This window comes from Cynoglossus semilaevis, chromosome 2 (assembly GCF_000523025.1).
Source record: "Cynoglossus semilaevis isolate Cse_v1.0 chromosome 2, Cse_v1.0, whole genome shotgun sequence".
Taxonomy (NCBI): domain Eukaryota; kingdom Metazoa; phylum Chordata; class Actinopteri; order Pleuronectiformes; family Cynoglossidae; genus Cynoglossus; species Cynoglossus semilaevis.
In genome coordinates this window covers 1,778,549-1,798,469 of record NC_024308.1, presented here as the reverse complement: position 1 = coordinate 1,798,469, position 19,921 = coordinate 1,778,549, and the positions used below count along the sequence as shown (strand labels likewise).

General features: G+C 41.0%; 3 protein-coding genes across 3 annotated transcripts in view; 1 reads left to right on the top strand and 2 right to left on the bottom strand.

Moving 5' to 3' along the window:
* cers1 (ceramide synthase 1) overlaps positions 1–7,112 on the bottom strand; it is a 19,613-nt gene extending 12,501 nt beyond the window's left edge. Inside the window, exon 1 of the mRNA XM_008330444.3 lies at positions 5,732–7,112. Within this exon, the coding sequence (XP_008328666.1) occupies positions 5,732–5,971 (240 nt within the window). The 5' untranslated portion in view covers positions 5,972–7,112. The remainder of the gene's footprint in view (positions 1–5,731) is intronic.
* Positions 7,113–8,096: 984 nt separating this feature from the next.
* On the bottom strand, positions 8,097–13,843 carry cope (COPI coat complex subunit epsilon). Its single transcript, XM_008330432.3, has 10 exons — positions 13,684–13,843; positions 13,463–13,525; positions 13,224–13,324; positions 12,882–13,034; positions 12,628–12,681; positions 12,011–12,092; positions 11,596–11,751; positions 10,022–10,090; positions 8,823–8,897; positions 8,097–8,338 (listed from the first exon to the last, which is right to left on the bottom strand). The coding sequence occupies exons 1-10, from the start codon at positions 13,783–13,785 to the stop codon at positions 8,285–8,287; spliced, it is 909 nt and encodes a 302-aa protein (XP_008328654.1). The 5' UTR covers positions 13,786–13,843; the 3' UTR covers positions 8,097–8,284.
* A 1,252-nt stretch (positions 13,844–15,095) lies between these two features.
* Positions 15,096–19,921, top strand: part of tnfaip8l1 (tumor necrosis factor, alpha-induced protein 8-like 1) — a 15,776-nt gene continuing 10,950 nt past the window's right edge. Inside the window, exon 1 of the mRNA XM_008330420.3 lies at positions 15,096–15,765. The gene's annotated coding sequence lies outside the window, so the exon portion shown is untranslated. The remainder of the gene's footprint in view (positions 15,766–19,921) is intronic.

Here is a 19,921-nt window from a genome sequence, read left to right as displayed (position 1 = left end):
TGGAAGATAAGCTCAGCAGCTGGGAAGAACAACACTGTTACTGGTACTGTTACAGCTGCTGTTACTGCTGCTGTTACTGCTGATGCTAATGATGCTGCTGCTGTTACTGCTGCTGTTACTGATGCTGCTGTTACTGCTGCTGCTGCTAATGCTGCTGTTACTGCTACTGCTGTTACTGTTACTGCTGCTGCTCTCCTCTTTGAGTGACTGATTCCGTGCCTGTGTGGGAGTCAGTCATTTATGAGAGCAGTAACAAAGTGCTGATGTTGAGGAGCTCTGACTTTGTCCCTCCTTGTTGTTCGTCTGCACTGAGCTCTTCTCACACTGTGAAAGTCGACCAATTTGCCTTGCAGATGTGAGAAGCTGCATGCGTGTGAGTTTGAGTGCGTGCGTATGGAATGACGAGTCTTTTTTTTTTTTTACCAACACATGCACCTTTGTGTGCTGGTTGTCGTGTGCTGTGGCGTTGATGATCGCCCGCTGCGTGCTGAGTCAGCAGTCTTCAGCCCACGTCGACACACACACTCTGAGCTCTGACTTCTCTGCTCAGTCCCTTCCTCTTCCTTCCTTCATCAGACTTCCTCCTCTGTTCGTGTGATTTAATCCCTTCTTTCTGAGAAGCTACATGTTTCTCTTCTTCCCATTGCCCTCCTCCTCATGCCATTCACTCCTCTTTCTTTTTTTTTGTTTCTTTTTTGTTTCTTTTGTCCAACTATTCAATGTCTAATTCAAGGCCGGCTGAAACAGAGTGAATAAATGAGAAACTGTGACTTAACAAAAAAAATTTCAATGTGTTACCAGTAAATATGACACAGCTGATCAAAAATAAATGCTTTTAGTTTAAGGTAGAAACTGTTGATGAATCACAATAAGGTTTTTATTATGGAAATATATTTGAACTTAAACTAAAAAGCTCAAACTGTAACACTGCAACAGAAAGAATTTTACCCAAGTTTAACTCCACAACAACACAATGATGATGATGATGATGAAGATGACTACAGTGTGTATTACAATGTACAGCGTTTGAGGAGGACGGAGCAGCTTCAGAAAACGAGCGTGTGTCGATGCAGCACATGGCAACAGAAAACAGGAAGTGTGAGGCTAAAGTTAGCTTAGTCATCATTCAAACACACGGAACGTTTGGACAAAGTTCAAAAAATATTCCTGAGACTTCCTCATACTTTAATGTCCAACACGACTCTACTACGTCTCACAAACACACACACACACTCGAAGTCCTCCTCGGACCTCACCTACACACACACACACACACTCAAAGTCCTCCTCGGACCTCACCCGTTTGCCTTTCCTGACCATGTGTGTGTGTGTGTTTCCTGTCGTGATGATGCCCAAATAAGTACGCACAGACTCAGACACTTTGTTTGCATGTTTGTCCACAGAGGATTCTCTCTCTTTAATGAGAGCTGCCCACTTCAGCTAACGAGCTAACAACACATTCACAGCACGTTCACATTCAAATTCTCCAGCAACTCTGATGAGCTACACGTGTAAAAAAAAAAAAAAACTTTGTTTAGTATTTGGCAGAACACTAGCCTTATTTTTATTTCCTAAATACTTGTGGTTTCAGAAGTGACCTCGGTTCTTCTGCATTTATCGCATTTTTCTTCTCACGGTATTTATAGTCTCATTAGTCACAGCAGACTATTATGGTCTTAGTCACCAGTTACAGATGCTAATTAAATACAGAGTTGGGTTTTTTTTTTTTTTTGTAACGTAACTGCACCTAAAGAAGTTCAAATGACACAAACAGAAAGAGAGAGAGAAAGTGCTAACACCTTCAGAGAGACGTACGACGACACGGTTACAGGAGTGAAACTGTCCTCAGACAACCTGAAAGAATCATTATTACTGGCAGACTTCACTCCGTCCTAACCTGTTTTACTCTTAGCTTCAACATGTTTAAGTCAACAGATGACCTGGAGTGTCAGGTCGAGCCTCGAAAAAAAAGGGAACCTGATTATTTTTGATACATCTTCTCTCCTGGCAGTTAGCTTTTTTTTTCGATTGCGTCAAGAACTTCTGCAAAGGAGTCTGTCCTACAGTGAGGCAGGTCACCCCGTAGGTGGAACAACGGTCGAGGGTTGAGGGTTTCATTCCAGACACCATCATTCTACAATTGATGACAGGTTCAAACCAAAGCCGGTGTATTTACCCAGCAGTATTTGTCAGCAGAACAAACATGGGTTTCTCCATTAGCGTCCGGCCTCACATTTAACCAACTGATCAGTGGTGATCTCTGAACACACACGTCTGTGTACCGTTAATTGTCTTTGCTCATATTTACGGTCCTCTTTATTGTTGGACATTACAACCTGTCGTCGTTCGAATCAATGATTTCCATCCACGCTGCAAAAACCATTTCAATCACTCCTGACAGGATATCGAATCCACCGTCGTTTATTCTAATGTTCTATTTTAACAACAAACAGATAAAATGGCCGATTGTGTTCGAAGCCAGTGGTAAATGGTCTCAAAGACTGGGGTCGTGGACTCACGACAGACCCAGCTCTGCGTTTGAAAAGTCTAACGGCGACAACAACAACTGACCCAACAATGAACCTACTTATAAAAACACAAAGACTGATTACAATTTCACCGCTTCCTTCACGTCAACCATATTATTCAAAAGACCTGGACATAACTGTCCAGAGGGGTCGCTCTCGTTCTCTACTGCTGTACACACACACACACACACACACACGGGGCAGTGAACAACAGTATTGCAGTATCAACGTAGTGCAGTAACATTTACTTCATTGAAGCCGTGCAGCTCCGCCCAGAGTGAGGACAGAGCTAACCCAGGACAGAGGGCCCTTCCCTGGCTACGACACCGGGTGGAGGTGCCCTGGAGATGGAAGTAAGTAAAAACAGGAGCCCAGAGGAGGAGGTCGATCCCAGAGAGTAGTCTGATATAATCTGGGCACTGACAAGAACGAGGAAGATTTAAATAATACGTTACAGCTTTGAGTCATTCTGTCGTCTTTCAAGAGCAAGTCTTTGGTGCAAAAGTGCTGGGCACTGACAAGAACGAGGAAGATTCTGTCGCCTTTCAAGAGCAAGTTTTTGGTGCAAAAGTCTCCAAATAAACCCACCTGTGGTGCAGTCTATAGTCTACGGTCTACGGTCTACAGTCTGTTGTCCCACAGTCTCTCCGGTGTATACCGATATCAGAGATGCTTAATGTGATTAATAAGTAAAATAAAGTTGCACATCAAAGCACATGAGTCAATTAGCTAATGATTTTTTTTCTTAATCGAGATCAAATCAAGCGGTTGATGTGGAGATGTTTTAACAAAGGCACTCGATATTTGTCTGACTTTGTTCTGGCTCATGTGACATTTGTTTACCTGGTGAAGCCACTGTTTAACGTTCACTCACGGAGGCATCAACTGGAGTGGGAATCTTAGAGTCCACTTCCTTCAGCGCCAGCACTTTTGTTATTCAGATGAGTGTCAACATTGATTAATTAATGATGTGAATAAATTACCCATGGAATTCTGGAGCCTCAGTCGGATTGGATTTCTTATATTTCTGAACTGAACGACTGATGGAGCGGTTAAAAATAACAAGAAAACATGAAATGGAATTAATTAAAAGCAATTAACATAAGTGACTTTAAAGTGGGACTAAATGCCGGAGAAACTAGAGACTAATGAGTAGGACTGTATCAACGCGTAGACCACCTGTGTACGCTCCCGCGGTGCGTGCGCACGACAGCGTGTAATTATCTTCTCTAAAAATATTAAGAAAAAAAAAGAAGAAAAAGATTGATTTTTAAATGTCTGATGGAGACACAAAGATACGGTTCTTTTGTGTGAAAACTCTGACTGTCAGGTGTAAAAATAAATTAATTAAATAAAAGCACAGCATTGCTCACTAACATACCTTTAAATACAGTTTGTCCGTCTCTAAAATACATGATTGATGAACAAAGTATCTCATTGTTATATCAGTAAAATGTCTGCACCATCGGCAACGAAAAAAAATAAAACCGAACCGTTTAACAGGTTACGACAAGACGAGGGTAAATATTCTGAAAATACATGAGAATTTAAAAAGAATCAACCGTATGAATCACCCGTGTGTCACTGTGTTACGATACGTTCTGCTCTTGACAAAACTACAGCACTGCATTTCCTCATTTCCTGTTGCCCAACCCTAACGAACGTCGTTTCCCTGACCTTTTTTCAATTTGCAGGTGGCAACAAATGTTAGGGCGCTGTCGGGGCGCTACACGCAAGAAAGCGTACGTCACGGCGGTGACACGGGTTTGACAGCGTTTTGATGAACCATTTCACTATTCCTCCCAGACCAGTCATAATTGCATTTGTTTTCGTTACTATATCATTAGTGTTTCCACAGTGTAGCAGTTAGCATGACAGCCGTAGAAACACGGCGTCCTGGGTTCGATTCCCAATGGAACCACTTATCGCTAATGTCTCCTCCCGTGTGGCAGCCTCGCAACCGTTTACTTAACTCTGCGAATCACACTGTAAACTTTCCAATTGTGGTACAAACACAGGACTCTATTATTGTTATTATTATTATTATTAGTGTCAAACATTAAAACATATTCCCTCCGGTGAAGTCGGGTTTTCCTACGAACAAGCTAATGCCTAGCTACTGCTACATGACTTCACTCTAAGAAAGTGAAAGGTGAAAAGTTTGTAATCAACGATCTTCAGGTCAAACAGTTAATTACGTACGTTATTGTCCTTTTGCACTGGATTAAATGAGTCATTTTACGGCTCCTGTGTTCAGCGGTGGGTGTTGGCGGTGATTATCGTCAGGTGGAGAGTACGATAAAACAAGTCGTGTTCTCTTCCACCAATAACAACACGGCGTCTCTCTGACTTTTCTCAGTTCTCTGCTGAGTCCACGTTGATCTGCCCGTGAACTGAGCAGAGGTTACAGTAACTTTGTAACCGTGTCTGAATGTTCCCACAAACTGCTACACTAACCCTGTTACTGTTACTGTTACTGTTACTGCCAATACCTCTGTGAAATTACAGTCCACATGGACGCAGCAGTGAGCGGTGTTTATCTCACTCAGGCTGTCATTACGTGTTTGTCTTCCACGTCCACAGGATTCTAACACCTTCTGTCTTCTTCTTCTTCAGTGTCTCCCGTTTAATAATAACTCTCAGTCAACTGTCACCTGCCGGGTGTCCCCGTGTCCCCGTGTCCTGATACAAAGACTGACTGAAACACACTGTTCTTGTTGTTGTTGGACAACACTAATCAACATTAGCAGGGCCGGCTAGCTTCAGGCTAACATGCTGTTACAACACCGCACCGCACGGCTTGACATTGACGACATTTTAAAGAAACCCTCTTATCCTCACTCTAGAGGTCAAAGGTCACCAGAGTCATACAACAGACAAGTAGGATTCACCCTGGGGTGTCAAAGGTCACTGAAGAGACTGACGTCCACCAGGGAGACAGAAATTTAAATTCAAACTGGAAGAATGTATTAGCTCAAACCAAACAACATTTTTTTTTTTTTTTGCTTTCTCTTATGGTGATTATACTGTATAAATAATCAATATTTTTTATATCCTGATATTAAACCCCAATACTATTAAATCTCTTAAATGCAAAATAAAATGTAAAACATTTTTGTACAGATCCAATAATAGTAATATTATCAAATAACATCTCACGGCTCACAGCGTTAGAAAGAGTGACGTGTTGGTGCTTTACTCACCTTGAAGACACTCTCCGTCAGCTTGTGTCTGATCTGTGTGCACAGGTAGGCGCAGAAAATGAAGAGGCCGATCTCGGTCCATGTGATGTAGGCATTATCCAGCAGAGTCTGTCTGGAGAGCTCCAGACCGCAGGCGCTACAGTCTCTCCACGCTCCCAGGATGGACGAGGAGGCGCTGCTGATCAGGTCCAGGTATCCAGGCATGGGCTCCACAGCCACATCCCCGGCGTGACTGCCCATCGTGAGAGAAACCCGTGGGGAAAAAAATAACAATAATAATAATAATAATAAACTCGAAGAGAGAGAGAGAGAGGGGGGAAGGCAGGGAGGAGTAGGGAACTGCCTGTGCGTCTAATCCGTCCGCCCGCTAAGGCTTGCGCACATTTAAACGGTCGAAATTAGCTTATCTAACCAGCTTACACTCGCTGAAGGCTATTTATTCTTCTCTAAATTGAGAAAATGCTCCATCCTTTGTGTCAATAATTTGATAAAAATAACAGCCGGGGCCCACCGTGCGTCTCTGACCAACACCGGCTGTCCGTCCTGCTGTAACCGTTGGACCCGATAACCAGACAAACTAATTACTAAATGGAGCTTCGACTGTTAATCCGAGTCATTGTCGCCCGTGTGTGTTTGTGTGTAAAATGGTGTGACTGTAGAGGGTTTTCCGTCTCCATCATCACCATTCCCCCGCGCACATCCCCGCTAGCCGCCTAGCTAAGTTCAGCCAAGAGCGCACAATAGTGATGAGTCCGGCGCTGGTCGCGGCTGCGCAGGAGAGACTTCTATAGTGGAATAAATTAACTTAAAACCCGGGTGGACATCTAACACGGAGCCGGCGGATTCAACCGGCGGTGCCGCTGTAGCTTCCGTTGCCGACGCAGCCGCCGCAGTCCTCCAACAGGGCAACACATGTACTCAATGTGCCGCCACCACCGCTACGCAGCCGCGCAGTCTCATCCCAAAACCGTTACTCGCCTTATATAAGCAACCGCTCTATACCGCCTCATAAGAACCGACGGTTCCCGTCTGGATCCGTTAACACAAAAAAAAAGACAAAGATGGAGAGAATGTGGTCGGAAAACAGGGAGGTTCTGCCTCCCGTCGCCTCCTGAGCGTCCGTGAACCACCGTGTCTCACTCGGCTGCAGAAATCAACTGGTCCGTTAAAAGTGGGGCAGCGCACGTTTATGCGCAGAGGAGGGAGGAAAAAGCCGAGGGGGCGTGAAGTCATCAGGACCGCTATCTTTTCGAATCCGGACTAAAGCGCAGCAGAGAGACGCGGATGTCTTAAAGAGACAGTGCCAGAGCAGAGCAGGTCTTCATACACCGACTGTACACGATACACCGACTGTACACGATACAGCCGATCGTTAACGTGCCAAAACGCAGAGGCGGCTCTAGCGAGTCAAGAGGCCCAAGATCAGCACCGACGTGGGGCTGTGTCCCAGCGGTCGAGGGTGTGGTAGAACCAACGCAGTTTGCCAGCATATTGCAGGGATACATGAAGAGAGAAACCTGTGGTTATTTCTGTCCGATTACCCTAAAAAATATATATATAAAAAACACACATACAGAGGGAGAACATGTAACTGCTACACAGACAACAGATCAGAAACATTGATCGTCTTGCTGTAAGGACAGATGACCAACCACTCGTTCCACCTTGTGGCCCTGGGACGTGACTAGTATAACCGTTAACGAGGCTAACTCTACCTAGCAGCAAGTTCTCTGTCCAGGTTTAGTCTGATGGAATATAAGGTCTGTTAGTTAGACAGACCTTCAAGATATTAGAACTACACCATTTAACCCAGAAAGCAGGTAACATCCAGGACACCTGTTGTTTCAACCACTAACCTGTAGTAGGTGCTAGAGGACAATGTAAGCAAGCACCTCCAGATTCAGAAACACTTACCTTTACCCACAGGTCATCTCTCTACCAATAAATAAATAAATAAATAATGCCCAATACCATACCATACAAAAACACCCAAACTACCAATGAATGACTACAAAGTATCAACAAAAAATTATAAAAAAAATCAAGTGTTAATGTACAGTTCACAACACAAACACATCTACCTACCTCAGTCCTGCCCCTGTCCTCTGTTTGACACCGTCAACTTTGACTGACGGTGCCACAGCGCGTAGTCGTACACCGTTTTCAGAAATAGTGTGGTTTAAATACTGTTTATAACTTCAGTAAAATATACTTCAACCTTGACTTATATCATTACTACACATTTTTCTGACAATCTTTGGTCTCCAAAAAAAAAAAAAAAAGCTAAACTATCCATGCACCGTTGTCTACAATATATATTTTTTTCCAGATCTTTCCGTTTGCCTCCATAACCACATGGAACACGTGACATTTATCAAACATTTATTACTATGTCAAATGAAACTTTACAACAAACATATTTGTTAAAAGGAATGGATACCAACATCATCATCTCATCGTATTTTCTGGTGTGCGTTTTTTTTTTATAGAGCCAAAGTTAAGTTCTGGTGGTGCTGTATTTAAATCCACCGTCCAGTTGTCGGAGCAGACGCTCTACGCTGTAACACTGGAGGTGTACTGCATGGCCAGTCTGTCGAACTCAGTTTCCTGAACAAACATGAAGAGCAGAAAAAATAAATAAAAAATCATTAAAACACAAACAAAACTGATCTTAGGAACAGCTGTGCATCACTTGGTTTGTTTGGAAATGCCATGACACAGAAAAAACTTCAACATGTTTGTACATCTGCAAAACACGCTGTGTGACAAGGGGAAAAAAAAGACTGGAGTTCAAAGCATTTCTTGGCTTTGCTCCACGGTGACTCACTCAGACTGAAAACAAACACAACAACGTTGAACTTGAATAGCCCTGAGTGCTGGGCACGGGTTTGTCTGAGAGTCTACAAACATCTGTTACAAAAGCCTTTTTTGTATCATACATCATTTTTGGACAAAGGTTTAGAAGCAACATTTTTAAAATTTTATATCAAACATGTCAAAGAATTAAACGACCAGGACGATCTGCAACTTCAGCATCGAGAATAAAATACATTCCAGTACAAATGTAACACACTGTGAGGACGTTCGTTACCTTGGCAACGTAGTCCTTCAGAAATGGGTGGGCTCTGTGAGCGTCCTTCAGCTGAGAGAGGTACCGATTGGTCACCTGGCAGAGAAGAGACAGAAGGTGACAGTTAATAGGTTTGTAGGACCACGCCCTCATTTATTATCCAATCACATTAAAGTTAAGCTAGTTAGCCTAGGATGTGGTTATTTACTTTAAGATAAACCTCTTAAGGAAACATTTCTGGTTATTCCCTTAATATTTGCCCTTTTGAATTTAGTCTATTGATAAAAAAAGGAATGAAAATATGTAAAAAAAAAAATATACTAAAATAATATAGACAACTCTAAAGAAAGTATGTAATCAGATGTGATCCATTTGGTCTGCTAAGGTCTCCAGTTAATGACCATTTCCCTGGTGCAACGACTCCTCAAGTCTGTAGGTAAATTACTCCCATAAGTGCTTTTGTTGTTCAGCTTGTGTGTCCTCGTCCACATCCACATGCCTGTGCTGATTGTGGTTGAGCAGCACTCCAGTGGTTGGATGCCAGTGAAGTCTGATGCCCACTACAACTTTGTTTTTCATTCCTTTGGAGCCCAGGCTTCTAAACCACAAGGGTTTTACAAGATGTCATTGGTCCCGCTCTGACAGAACCCAGGCAATGGTGCAACAGGGGAGGAATCTGTCATGTGTTGAGCAGCGACATCTTTAACTCATCAGTTAAGACAACCCTGCTGCTTCAACTAGTTTAGCTTTTGATCATAATAAAAAAAACCCAAGAGTGTTTAGTTTAGCCTTTCTGCTAAATGATTATTGAGTGAACAGACAAAGATCACATTAAAAACACACAGTGATGAACGCCGTTCTCCCAGAGAACCTTGAGTGAAGTAAGCTCTTATCACAGCTGAACATGTATCGACCGCAGCTTTGAGTCAATGGTCAGCATTTTATTGCATTACTATCAAATCCATCAAACGTCGGTACGATAAGAGGCACTAAAGAAGATGTCCTTTGAGCAGACTCTTGTTTTCAATGGAAAAAAAGAGAATCAATAAACTGAGAACTGGCCATCGAAGCCAAAACAATAACACATTCCTAATGAGTTCATTGAGTGCGCGTATTTTTTTTTTTTGTTCCTTAAAACAAAACATTCAGTTTCTCTATTAGAACCTGAACAGCTGACATTACGGCTTAGTTAGTTGATAGAGTCGAGTCCAAAGTCTCACCTCAGGAGCTTTGCCCAGGTGCTGAGTCAGTACTATGAGGTTGATTAACGTCTCAGCGTGGCTGCTGTCCTATAAGAAAGATAGAGATCACCAAAGAATGAGATTAAAGTTTACACTTCAACACTCATCAACACGGCCATGCACCCTTCACTTTAACCTACATTAGACCAACAGAGAAACACAACTGTAGCTTAAAGACATTCAACAACTGAAGCAGGTCAAGTCTGTTTCACACAGAGAGAAATAATCAGAACAGAGATATTAATGAACCTTTCATTTAGATGAAGTGTTGTACACTGATCAGAGTTCATGTAAACAGTTGTGACGTGCGTTGACAACTGCGTCAAACCAACCAACCCTGTATACGTGTCATTATCTGATTGTTTAAAAGTCAATTTCGAAGTCAGGATATTTGTACATGCAAATGGACTCCGCAGTCAAACAAGGAGAGAAAAGCCTCCTTTTAAGTATCTCCTCTGACAATCACTGGCCATTGTTTAAAGTCCATGGATGAACTCCACACGGCAGCACAACTGTTCACTGTGTCCAAGTCTACGGAGATGTTAACGAAGCCTTTATTCTCACAGAGCTCCACAGACCAGAGGAAACCACAGTGTGTGTGTGTGGAACATTTCAAACAACTGAATGAAATGAACTGAATCTCCTCAGTGTTAAAGCACAGCAGAGACAGGACCTGGACCTGATAAAAACCCCTGACATTTTTGTGCAGATTTGCAGTTAACTAACTCTGTATTTGCTGAATTAATTCAGTGCACTCATCAGAAGGTAATGAGTTGTGAGGTTGAGCTTTACAGACCATGGAAGCCGATAGAGCTGAAGCACATTTGCAGCTAACCCAGCCCTTTGTGTGTAAAGACCTCCACTCCACTGGAGCTTGTTGTGTCTGTTGGACTCATATTAACACTGTACAAGTTAAACAATACAACATTAACAGTGTAATCAGAGTCCAAGGAATGACAAGAGTAACAGCTTGTACATTGTCAATTATGTACACCAGCCAAGCCTTATTCACTTACAGTACAGATGGTGCCATCTGCTGTTACAATCTAAGCATTTTTTTTACCAGACCAACCGATGAGATAAAGCTGACTTTACATTTAGACATGTTATACCTTTGGAGTATAATACATGTTAATATCAACACGATATAAAAAATATGGTATTTTTTTTATACCTACAACACATTTGAAAAAGCATGCACATCTTGTAAGTCTAATCTAAATGTCATCTTAAATTACTGGTAATAACTTCTGGTTTGTTGACTAAACAACCACAGAGCGAGTAACATTATCTTTTCTCAATATGCCTGAGGTAAACAGTCCCTTCCTTTATTTGCTTGTTCCAGCAACACATTGGTTGACATTGGCTGACGGCCACGACCTCCTGTAAATAAATACCTAGCTTTTGATGAAGCCATTAAGACCCTCGGCTTAATTAGCAGCTGTGCCTTTGTTGCCTTGATTCCATACATTCAATACGTCAACATAATTAAAAAACACCAAAACACACAGATACAGACAATAATAGACATACAAGTTCAACCGTCATACAACCTTGTCCAGCGCCTCCTGTAGCACTCCCTCAGCCTCCTCCCACTTATTCTGAGCCATGTAACTGGCCGCCTGCCCGTTGAGAAGAAGCAGTGTAGACGAATACTTGTCTGACATCTCCTGGAAAATATAGTAGGCGTCCTGCAGCTTTTCACCACCCTGGGCAAACAACACAGTAATGTGATATATGAGTGAGAAGAACCAAAGTCTTAGTGTTTGTCAATGACTACTGAAGGTTCTCAAAGTATAAATATTAAAGTGATTATACTGTGGTCTTATATTATGGCTTTTTATAAACTATTTGGGAGAGCATCCGCAAGATTCTTTACAGTGGTCACTCTTACCACTTTATAAACATCGGATCATAAATCAACTGTAATTAAATGCAGATGGAGATAAAGAATAGCCGTGTCCTTACCACAGCTATATTAACCCAGGCAGTAGCTAGCTGTGTTAGCGTAGCATCCTCATCTTGCTCCTGCATCTTCTTCAGTTCTTTTCTGCCCATGAAAAAAGTGTAACATTAGTGCGATGAAAAGGCTAGTGATATTTGTGGATTAAAATACCATCACTTGTATAAAAAGGAAACTTATGGGCAAAGAAATGATTTTTCCTAGAAAACTGACATTAAAGAAAATATCACAGAGGTTTTCAGAATAAACAGGAAACAGGTTGAACTTGACCTACATTTCAACAAAGAACATCAGGACTTATAAAGCGATACAGGACTGTAGGAATTAAGCCTTTTACTTAACATCATCATTCCAGAATGTCAGTATTCTAAGCTTCAACAACTACTTTCCTGGTGCCTTTATACCATCATTTTAAAGGGTCACTGTAGGTTATGGGTTTAAAGTTTGATGTTTGTACTTTGTGCTGTAGTAGATAGATTGGTGAGATGTGTGGCTAAAAACCTAGAAAGTAAAAAGCCAAACTATGTGTGCTGTAGTAGATAGATTGGTGAGATATGTGGCTTATTTCAGCTCTAAAAACTTAAAAAACAAAAAGCCAAACTATTTATGCACTTAACCATACCTTGCCAAATCAACACGATCAAGACTTAGCAACACCTGAATGGTCATGGCCATGCTGAAAAAACACAAAGAGGAAAAATGTATTAGATGTATTTAACTTTGATTAAGAAAAATCAAACTTTTTTCAGGTAAGATAATACATACACAACAAAAAGTTACCCTTAAAAATACATGTTAACTTTTTCTATACATGTGATGAAAATCAAGCCAAACATTAAGGTAAACCATGGCTCTGAAAACTTTATCTGGTATTACCACTCCAGACTTTCTCCTTGGTGCAGCGTCCTCAGTGCTGCGTCAGTGTTCATCTCATGAAAGTAGATGGAGGCGGCCATTACTAGGAAGGTGGTGTTGGCAGCATCCACACTCTTCACCATCTTTTTATCTAGCTCGTCAACAATGGCATCTCTGCCAGAAAACAAAAACAATAAAGACAACAAGATTAGGTGAGAAAGACCTCTGACATTGCATCATCATTGCATACAAGTTAAAACATTATTTTATTGGATACTCACATTCACAGCACTGATCAATTTTAAAACAGTTTCAAAATATCAATAAGTTTTATTAAAGTTTTTTTGAAATTCGACTCCTTACCTTTTTCCTTCGTTTGACATATACTCAGCAAACATCCTAACAGCTTGGAGCTCTGGTGACGAGTTTGCCTTGATGTCATCCAAGACAACAGCATATTTTTTCTAGAGTAATACAGAATACAGCAGATTACTATAAGAACGACGAAGTCTGTGACTGGTGGAAGAGGTACGTGACGTAAAATGACACTGTCAATTACGACACGTAAAATGTCAAGTGTCAATAAAGAGCTCATCACTAACCTGGGCGATGTACGCTCTGTACAAAAACACGTCTCTTTCAGTTTCCTTCTCTGGTGACGTTGGCTTGAGAAATAATATAAAGAGAACAGCAGAGAAAGTTGTATTAGCTCCATAAACGCCAGCTTCAGTGCTAGTTGTTTAGCTAACGTTAGCCACAGAAGCATACAAATAAACAAACTGGAGGACCTATAATCATTAACATGCTCATACTGATCACCTACCTTCACTTTCTGAGCCTCGTTGATACATTGTTGATAGCTGCCAATGTAATACGCGTTTTTCACATCGAATAATTCATCGACATCGTTCTGCTGCGCCGCCATGTTGACAACATACAATTTCCTGACACGTAGCAATGTGACGTCATTTCCTGTTGCTTCTTATACTTAATTCCGGCAAACAGGGAAACGTTAACGGATGCGTAGTGATATTGTTGATATAATGTTGAAATAATATATATATATACATATAAATTTATAAATATAAATATATATACATATCGTAATTCTTAAGATATTGCAATTTTCTTATCTTGTATCTTAGGTTGGAGACTTCCGGCTACCATCTGGGCATATAAGACAACTTAAAATGTATTTACAATTTTTTCGATTTTTTTATTTTTATATATTTTTATTTTATTTTAGCATTATTACCTGCAATTAGTTCAAACGTATCGTATTCACAGCACGGGTACTGAGGTACCTGAATTTCCCTATAGTACCGCTAGAGGGCGCGCTTGTTCCACTTTGCCTTTCTGGGTTCTTCTACAAAAAAAACCTACACTAATACAAGAATTACGTGTCGACCTGGTTTTTCTGGCAGTAAAAGGGCTACCATGACATTATCGTATTGTTGAAAAAACAATGCAGTGCAACAAGACTATTTCGACCGCAGGAATTCCGGTGTCCTCATTAGACAGATGAGGACAAACTTCCTCTATCCTGAAAACATCCGCTGAAAATGCCTCCCTCCTTCCTACCCCCCCCCTCTCTCTCTCTCTTTCATTGTAATATCTTTGTATTGTAATATTTTCCACCCAGTACCACATTTCCTTTAGTAAACAGTAATTGTCCAACGTATATAAGAAAAATTAAAAATTAGGACAGACCAATCAAAGTGGGGGATGTGACTGGTTGTAGTAATGATATGGTTAACTTGGTGAAAAGCCATGATTTTCTGTAGAGCTGCACCTACACCAGAGAGGCACCACCACAATAACAAACAAATAATTCAAAAGATTGCATTCAGATTCTGGCCTTAACTTAAAACATGACAGCTTCAACACTTGGCTAGTGTCAGGTTGTCCTAATTTTTTTTTTATTATTATTCCTGTAATTCCTGCTCGTAAAACCTACTCACTGTGTGAATGCATCGGATTGCATTCAGATTCTGGCCTTAACTTTGGAGTTAAAATTTTATTCTGCTTTAGTTTTACACAGTCATCTAACCTGGTAATGGTGACACATTCACATGGTAATCAGAACCGTGTTTGGGTCAATGTAGGACTATTTCATATTAAAAATCCAGTAACATTTCCATGTGTTGTTTTGACCAGGTAACACAGATGAAAACACAGGTTCATAAATTCAGTTTTGCTTAAATCTAGATGTGAGGACAGAATTACTTTAGAAAATGATGAAACATGAATTCTCGGGGGGTTTTTTATTCAATGATAATAAAATCTAATCACCTCAATGATGCGTCTTATCTCATTATTTATCACTGTCAGTTGACCACACAGTTCCTGCACATTGTTCCCTTTTAACACCGTTTCCTACAGGCAGAAGTTCAGCCTGAAGTCCGTGCCCTGGACCAGTATAATGACTGGAAACAGTAACGGGAGCAGGGGAGACCGTGTGGCCGTAAAACACTCCTTTCTTCTGGCTTCATTAGCCTGCCTGCCGCCCTCCCACTTGCTGCTTCATCATTGGTCCAAACGACCCATCAATCTATCAAGGTCCGGCTTCCCTTCGTCAAGTTTGAAACTTTTTTTTCTGCAGTTTCACAAGTGGGCGGATTCGGGTTACAGCGAACTCTTGTAACCGATCTCTCCCCGGGGCAGCGGCCAAGGGAAGAAAACACTCTCTCAATAATTCAAACATCTGTGCCAGTTACAAGGTTGCAGGACAAAACAGGGGCGACGCGACCACGGAGAAGTTTGAATCGAGGAGTTAAAACAAACAAACAAACAAAGGAAACATGCTGTGATGCCACTGGTCCCTCTGCCGTCAGGATGGAGAGCTGAACGTTTTTTAATCCAGATTAACTGATCATTTCGTTGGCTGATCGCTCCTCCGAGGAAGGTAAGTGTCGCGACTGCGTCTCAACGGTCGACCAGTTTTTAAGGAAACGTCTCATCAACCTGACAACAAACCAACTCATAAAGTCACAGATCCTTTTTTTGTTTGTTTTGTTTGTTTTCTTTTAGTTAAATAACCAAATGAAAAACCAGAACCTCAGCAGTTTAAAGTACACGTTAGTTCCAGGATCTTTTGTATGAGTCAGCGGAAGTAACGGTCATTGCCTTCCAGATCATCAGTGAGAACACAGTCCAGACTGGACGCGGCAACACTGTGGTGATCAAACTTGGTCTCGGTCGCAGCTGTGACCAACAGGCCACAGTGGTTGGCACTGTAGTCGTTATGTGGTCCATACATGTTAACACTGCGGTCCACAGACTGTGGCAACATTCTGAAGTGGTTTTGTCCAAAAGGGCAGTTGTAGGCAGTTGTTCCATGAAGGGACAGAGGGACAGACGGACGTCCAGATTGTCCCCCATTATGTTTGTGGGCCAACACAGTTAAATACAGATGTACTGAGCTTCAACAGTTGTATTAGTGCGCAGGAATCGGCCTTTGTTCAAATGGCAGTGTAATTAAATTCCAGCCACCCACTCCTGAACACTCATTTTGTTCCGGAACATTTCAGTTTTTTCTGATGTTGAACTGACTGACTGACTATATGAGGCCATACAGAAGCAGCCAGTTCCTGTGGAAAGCCGTAGATCTGGTGTTAAATGACTCTCTTGGTCTTAAGAAATGGATGCAGCTGCTGTTGTTGTTGCAACAAAGTGAAACCAGAAGTACAGAGAGTAAGTTTGTCCTGGTATGAAGGGAAACAGGGCAACTTGATTTATGACATCAGTAAAGTTGTACTTAAATACACAAATATTTATATATACTTCAGGACTATTTTAATGTATTTTCAAGAGGAACACGGTGTCAAGTTTTATTTAACGTATATATATATAGACTTCAGGACTATTTTAATGTCTTTTCAAGAGGAACATGGTGTCAAGTTTTATTTAGATGAACACAAAATATTAAATGATACAACTGTCCAATTGGAGCCTGAGTTTTATGACATTGATTTCACTCTTTGGCCATTAAGTTTTTAATTGTCAATTACTATAATGGATTTTTCTGAAATCAAGAAGTCACCGGTCATTTAAATTCTGCAAAGAGTCAGTTGAACTGAACGTCCCACATCACGGGTATAAAGTTTACAATTTAAAACTATATACTATATAAAACTATATAGTTTTAAATGATTTTTTTCTTGGATAAAGCAGTCGACACTCACCTAAATCTGTTCAGATTTACAATTTAGATTTTAGTGCATGAGGTTTTAGACTAAACATTCTGCTCCATGTGAACGGCATCCATTTAACGTTGTATTTGTATTTGACCAGCAGTAGCAAAGTCAAAGGCTAGTACAGGAACCAGCTACCGTCACCTGGAAATGAGACACTGGTAGTTAAACATGTAAACTGTCAAATTTTAGTAGTAATTGAACACAGTGAACACCGTTATGTAAATGTGGCCTGAAACGTTGTATAAATACTAGCACCCCAAGGGTTAAGAGCAGCAGTCTCATTTATTGTGCCAAGTGCAATAAAGTCACTCAGCTCCAACTATTAGCAGCTTTATTGTTTCCACTCCAATAGGTATTTAGTGTTTAACACCTGAACAAAGTTGTCACGGGGCTTTTTTTATTCCTGTGTGACGTGATTGTTAGTGTCGTCAACGGCAAACCCTGGTTCTCCTTACCCCGGGCTATAATGATAATAATCATAATCATAATCATAATCTGTCTCGATAGTTTACGGATGAGTTTCTAACTGAAATTTATTGTCATGTTATTCCATGGCAAATGCATGAGGTTGGCAGGATGTTTTTATTTTGTTAAAATCAAATTCTCCGGTGATTAAAAGAAAGCTGTCAACACCGTTAAAAAATTATCGTTTAGGTTTTGGAGTCACAGGAACAGGCAGATCTGTCAGTGATATCATCGCGGAAGTATTACAGAGGATCCAACCTCCCGTGATATGTCAAACAAAATAGTGGAAAGTCCGATCTCTGTTGATGCTGCACATGATTTATTTCCAACAACATTTAGACGTTATATTTATCTGGATCGTGTTGCGTCATGTGAGAGAAATGGCAGGAATACTTTTACTTTTTACTTCTTTTTTTTACTGTAGTTTTACACAAAGTTTTACAAGCTCGAGTTGAGTGCAACACTTTTTTTTAATCTAGTAAATAAAGCTCAACAGTTTCAGACCTCAGCCACAGACCATCAGACAGGATATTAAAGAAATGTGGCAGAACAAGATGTAATTGTCGTTGTTCAAAACCGCCACCACCGACGTCCAGCCCTCTTTTCAGTAATACTCGGTAAAAGAACTCGGGGGAAGACACATGTTTTGCAAACACTGATGTGTTTTGTAACACGTTGCTGTGTTTACATTGTAAAGCCTGACTCCAGAACAAGGCCGGAGTGTGGATGAATAGCTCCACTGTGCTGCCACAGATCTGGCAGGTAATAGCACACATTATCATGCACAGCCTCGGCAGACGTGTCAGCTGAATTATGGTCTGGGATCAGGACTTGGAGTTCAGTCTCTCCTTGCATTAGCCATGTCATTGGTAAAATAATTGGTGTTTCTCAGCCTCTCTTAGTTGCCATGGCTTCCTTTGTGTCTTTGTTGCTCGTAGCATCAGCCGAAAAAAGGCAAGAGCGAAATGAATGTGATGCAATTAACTGTAGCACTCTGTGTCAGCATGTGCTGGATACACAGTGACATAAGCCGGAGTCAGACACTGCATTTAGGATCAGGCTGAACCATACACTGGAGAAATCAGCCGTTTTATCCACTAACTACACGGAGCGTTGATTTACTGCTCTGATGTCTTCTAGGAAAATTATGAAAAATATGTATCATTATGTGAGTCGATCTACTGGTTTGTAACTTTTTGTAAATTTAAAGTTTCCTTGTAACAAAGACTTAGCAAAAAAAAACCTAGCAGTAAGAGTGGACAAAGTCATCTTTGTTTACATTAAATCATCACAGTTCTTCAAATTGTACATTAAATCATCACAGTTCTTCAAATTGTTCAAAAAAACTTCAAGACATAAAAAAATCAATTAAAACGTCGACGTTTATGGAGTTAAATGAGAACAACACGTTCACCGTAGCCACAAAGGTCATGACCTTTCAGTTGATGTTTACCGTTGAAGATGGATATGTAAATCAGGGTGATCACCAGATAAAAATGTGCATGGCCTGAGGCTGCAAGGCAGCGAAGAGGAAGTGGAACACAGTTCAGTGATGTGCAATCAAAGTTCATTTGTTTGAGATTTCATCCATGACCCGTTTAAATGAATATTTACTTAATTAATCTCGGCTTTGTGCGTCACAATAGTTTCATCATGGTTTCAGCGTAATATGATTCTGATAAGACAATAAATTCAAATATAACTGATAACAGAGTCAACCAGAGGCCGAGGAGCCCCAACAGTGAATTATTTTTGTTCATATTGTCTGTTAAAACAGAACAGCAGAGCGAGTCTTAAGCAGAGTCCCTGTGCAGTACTGTAAGTAAAAAGGCATTAAACTGAGAGCAGAAATGATCCAGTCGTTGTTGAAACGAATCCATGGAAACTCATCGACGCAACATTAGGTCTGGTTTGACCTGCTCAGCTGCAAAGTTTAATTCTATGGTCAAGTGGTCGCTGGTTACCATGGAAACATGATAACACTCTGAAACAGGATGGTGGGGGGGGGGGGGGGTGCATCTCAACATATCTGAGATCCCAAATTTCGACATCTATCAGTCTGAGTTTTCCGTTCCCACGTGAATCTCTCTCTCTTTTCTGATCTCCAGCTTCGCCGTCACCGCTGCCAAGAACGCTGCCTTTTTTTTTTTTTGCCTTTCCATTAATACTGTGAGTTAAAAAATGATGCTCTCTGGGCTCGAGGTGAGGAGAATTAGTCATCATGTGCCCAGCTCTTATGGTGGCCTTAATTAAAATGTCATAGCCCGAGTCATCAATCATAGCTCAAGCAGCAGCAGTTAGCACCTTGATTACGTCTTGCATTATTTACAGCACTCTTAAGATCCCTAATTATATTGTAAATAATATGTAATTAAGGCTCGGACACGGCGGTTAAAAGTG

What these genes read in the sequence shown, in the direction of transcription:
- cope (XM_008330432.3), bottom strand. Translation starts at nt 13,785, where the DNA reads ATGGCGGCGCAGCAGAACGATGTCGATGAATTATTCGATGTGAAAAAC. An exon ending in ATGTCAAACGAAGGAAAAAG is followed by an intron (nt 13,035 to 13,223) that starts GTAAGGAGTCGA and finishes GTTTTCTGGCAG; the next exon opens with AGATGCCATTGTTGACGAGC. An exon ending in TGAAGGACTACGTTGCCAAG is followed by an intron (nt 8,339 to 8,822) that starts GTAACGAACGTC and finishes ATGTTTGTTCAG; the next exon opens with GAAACTGAGTTCGACAGACT.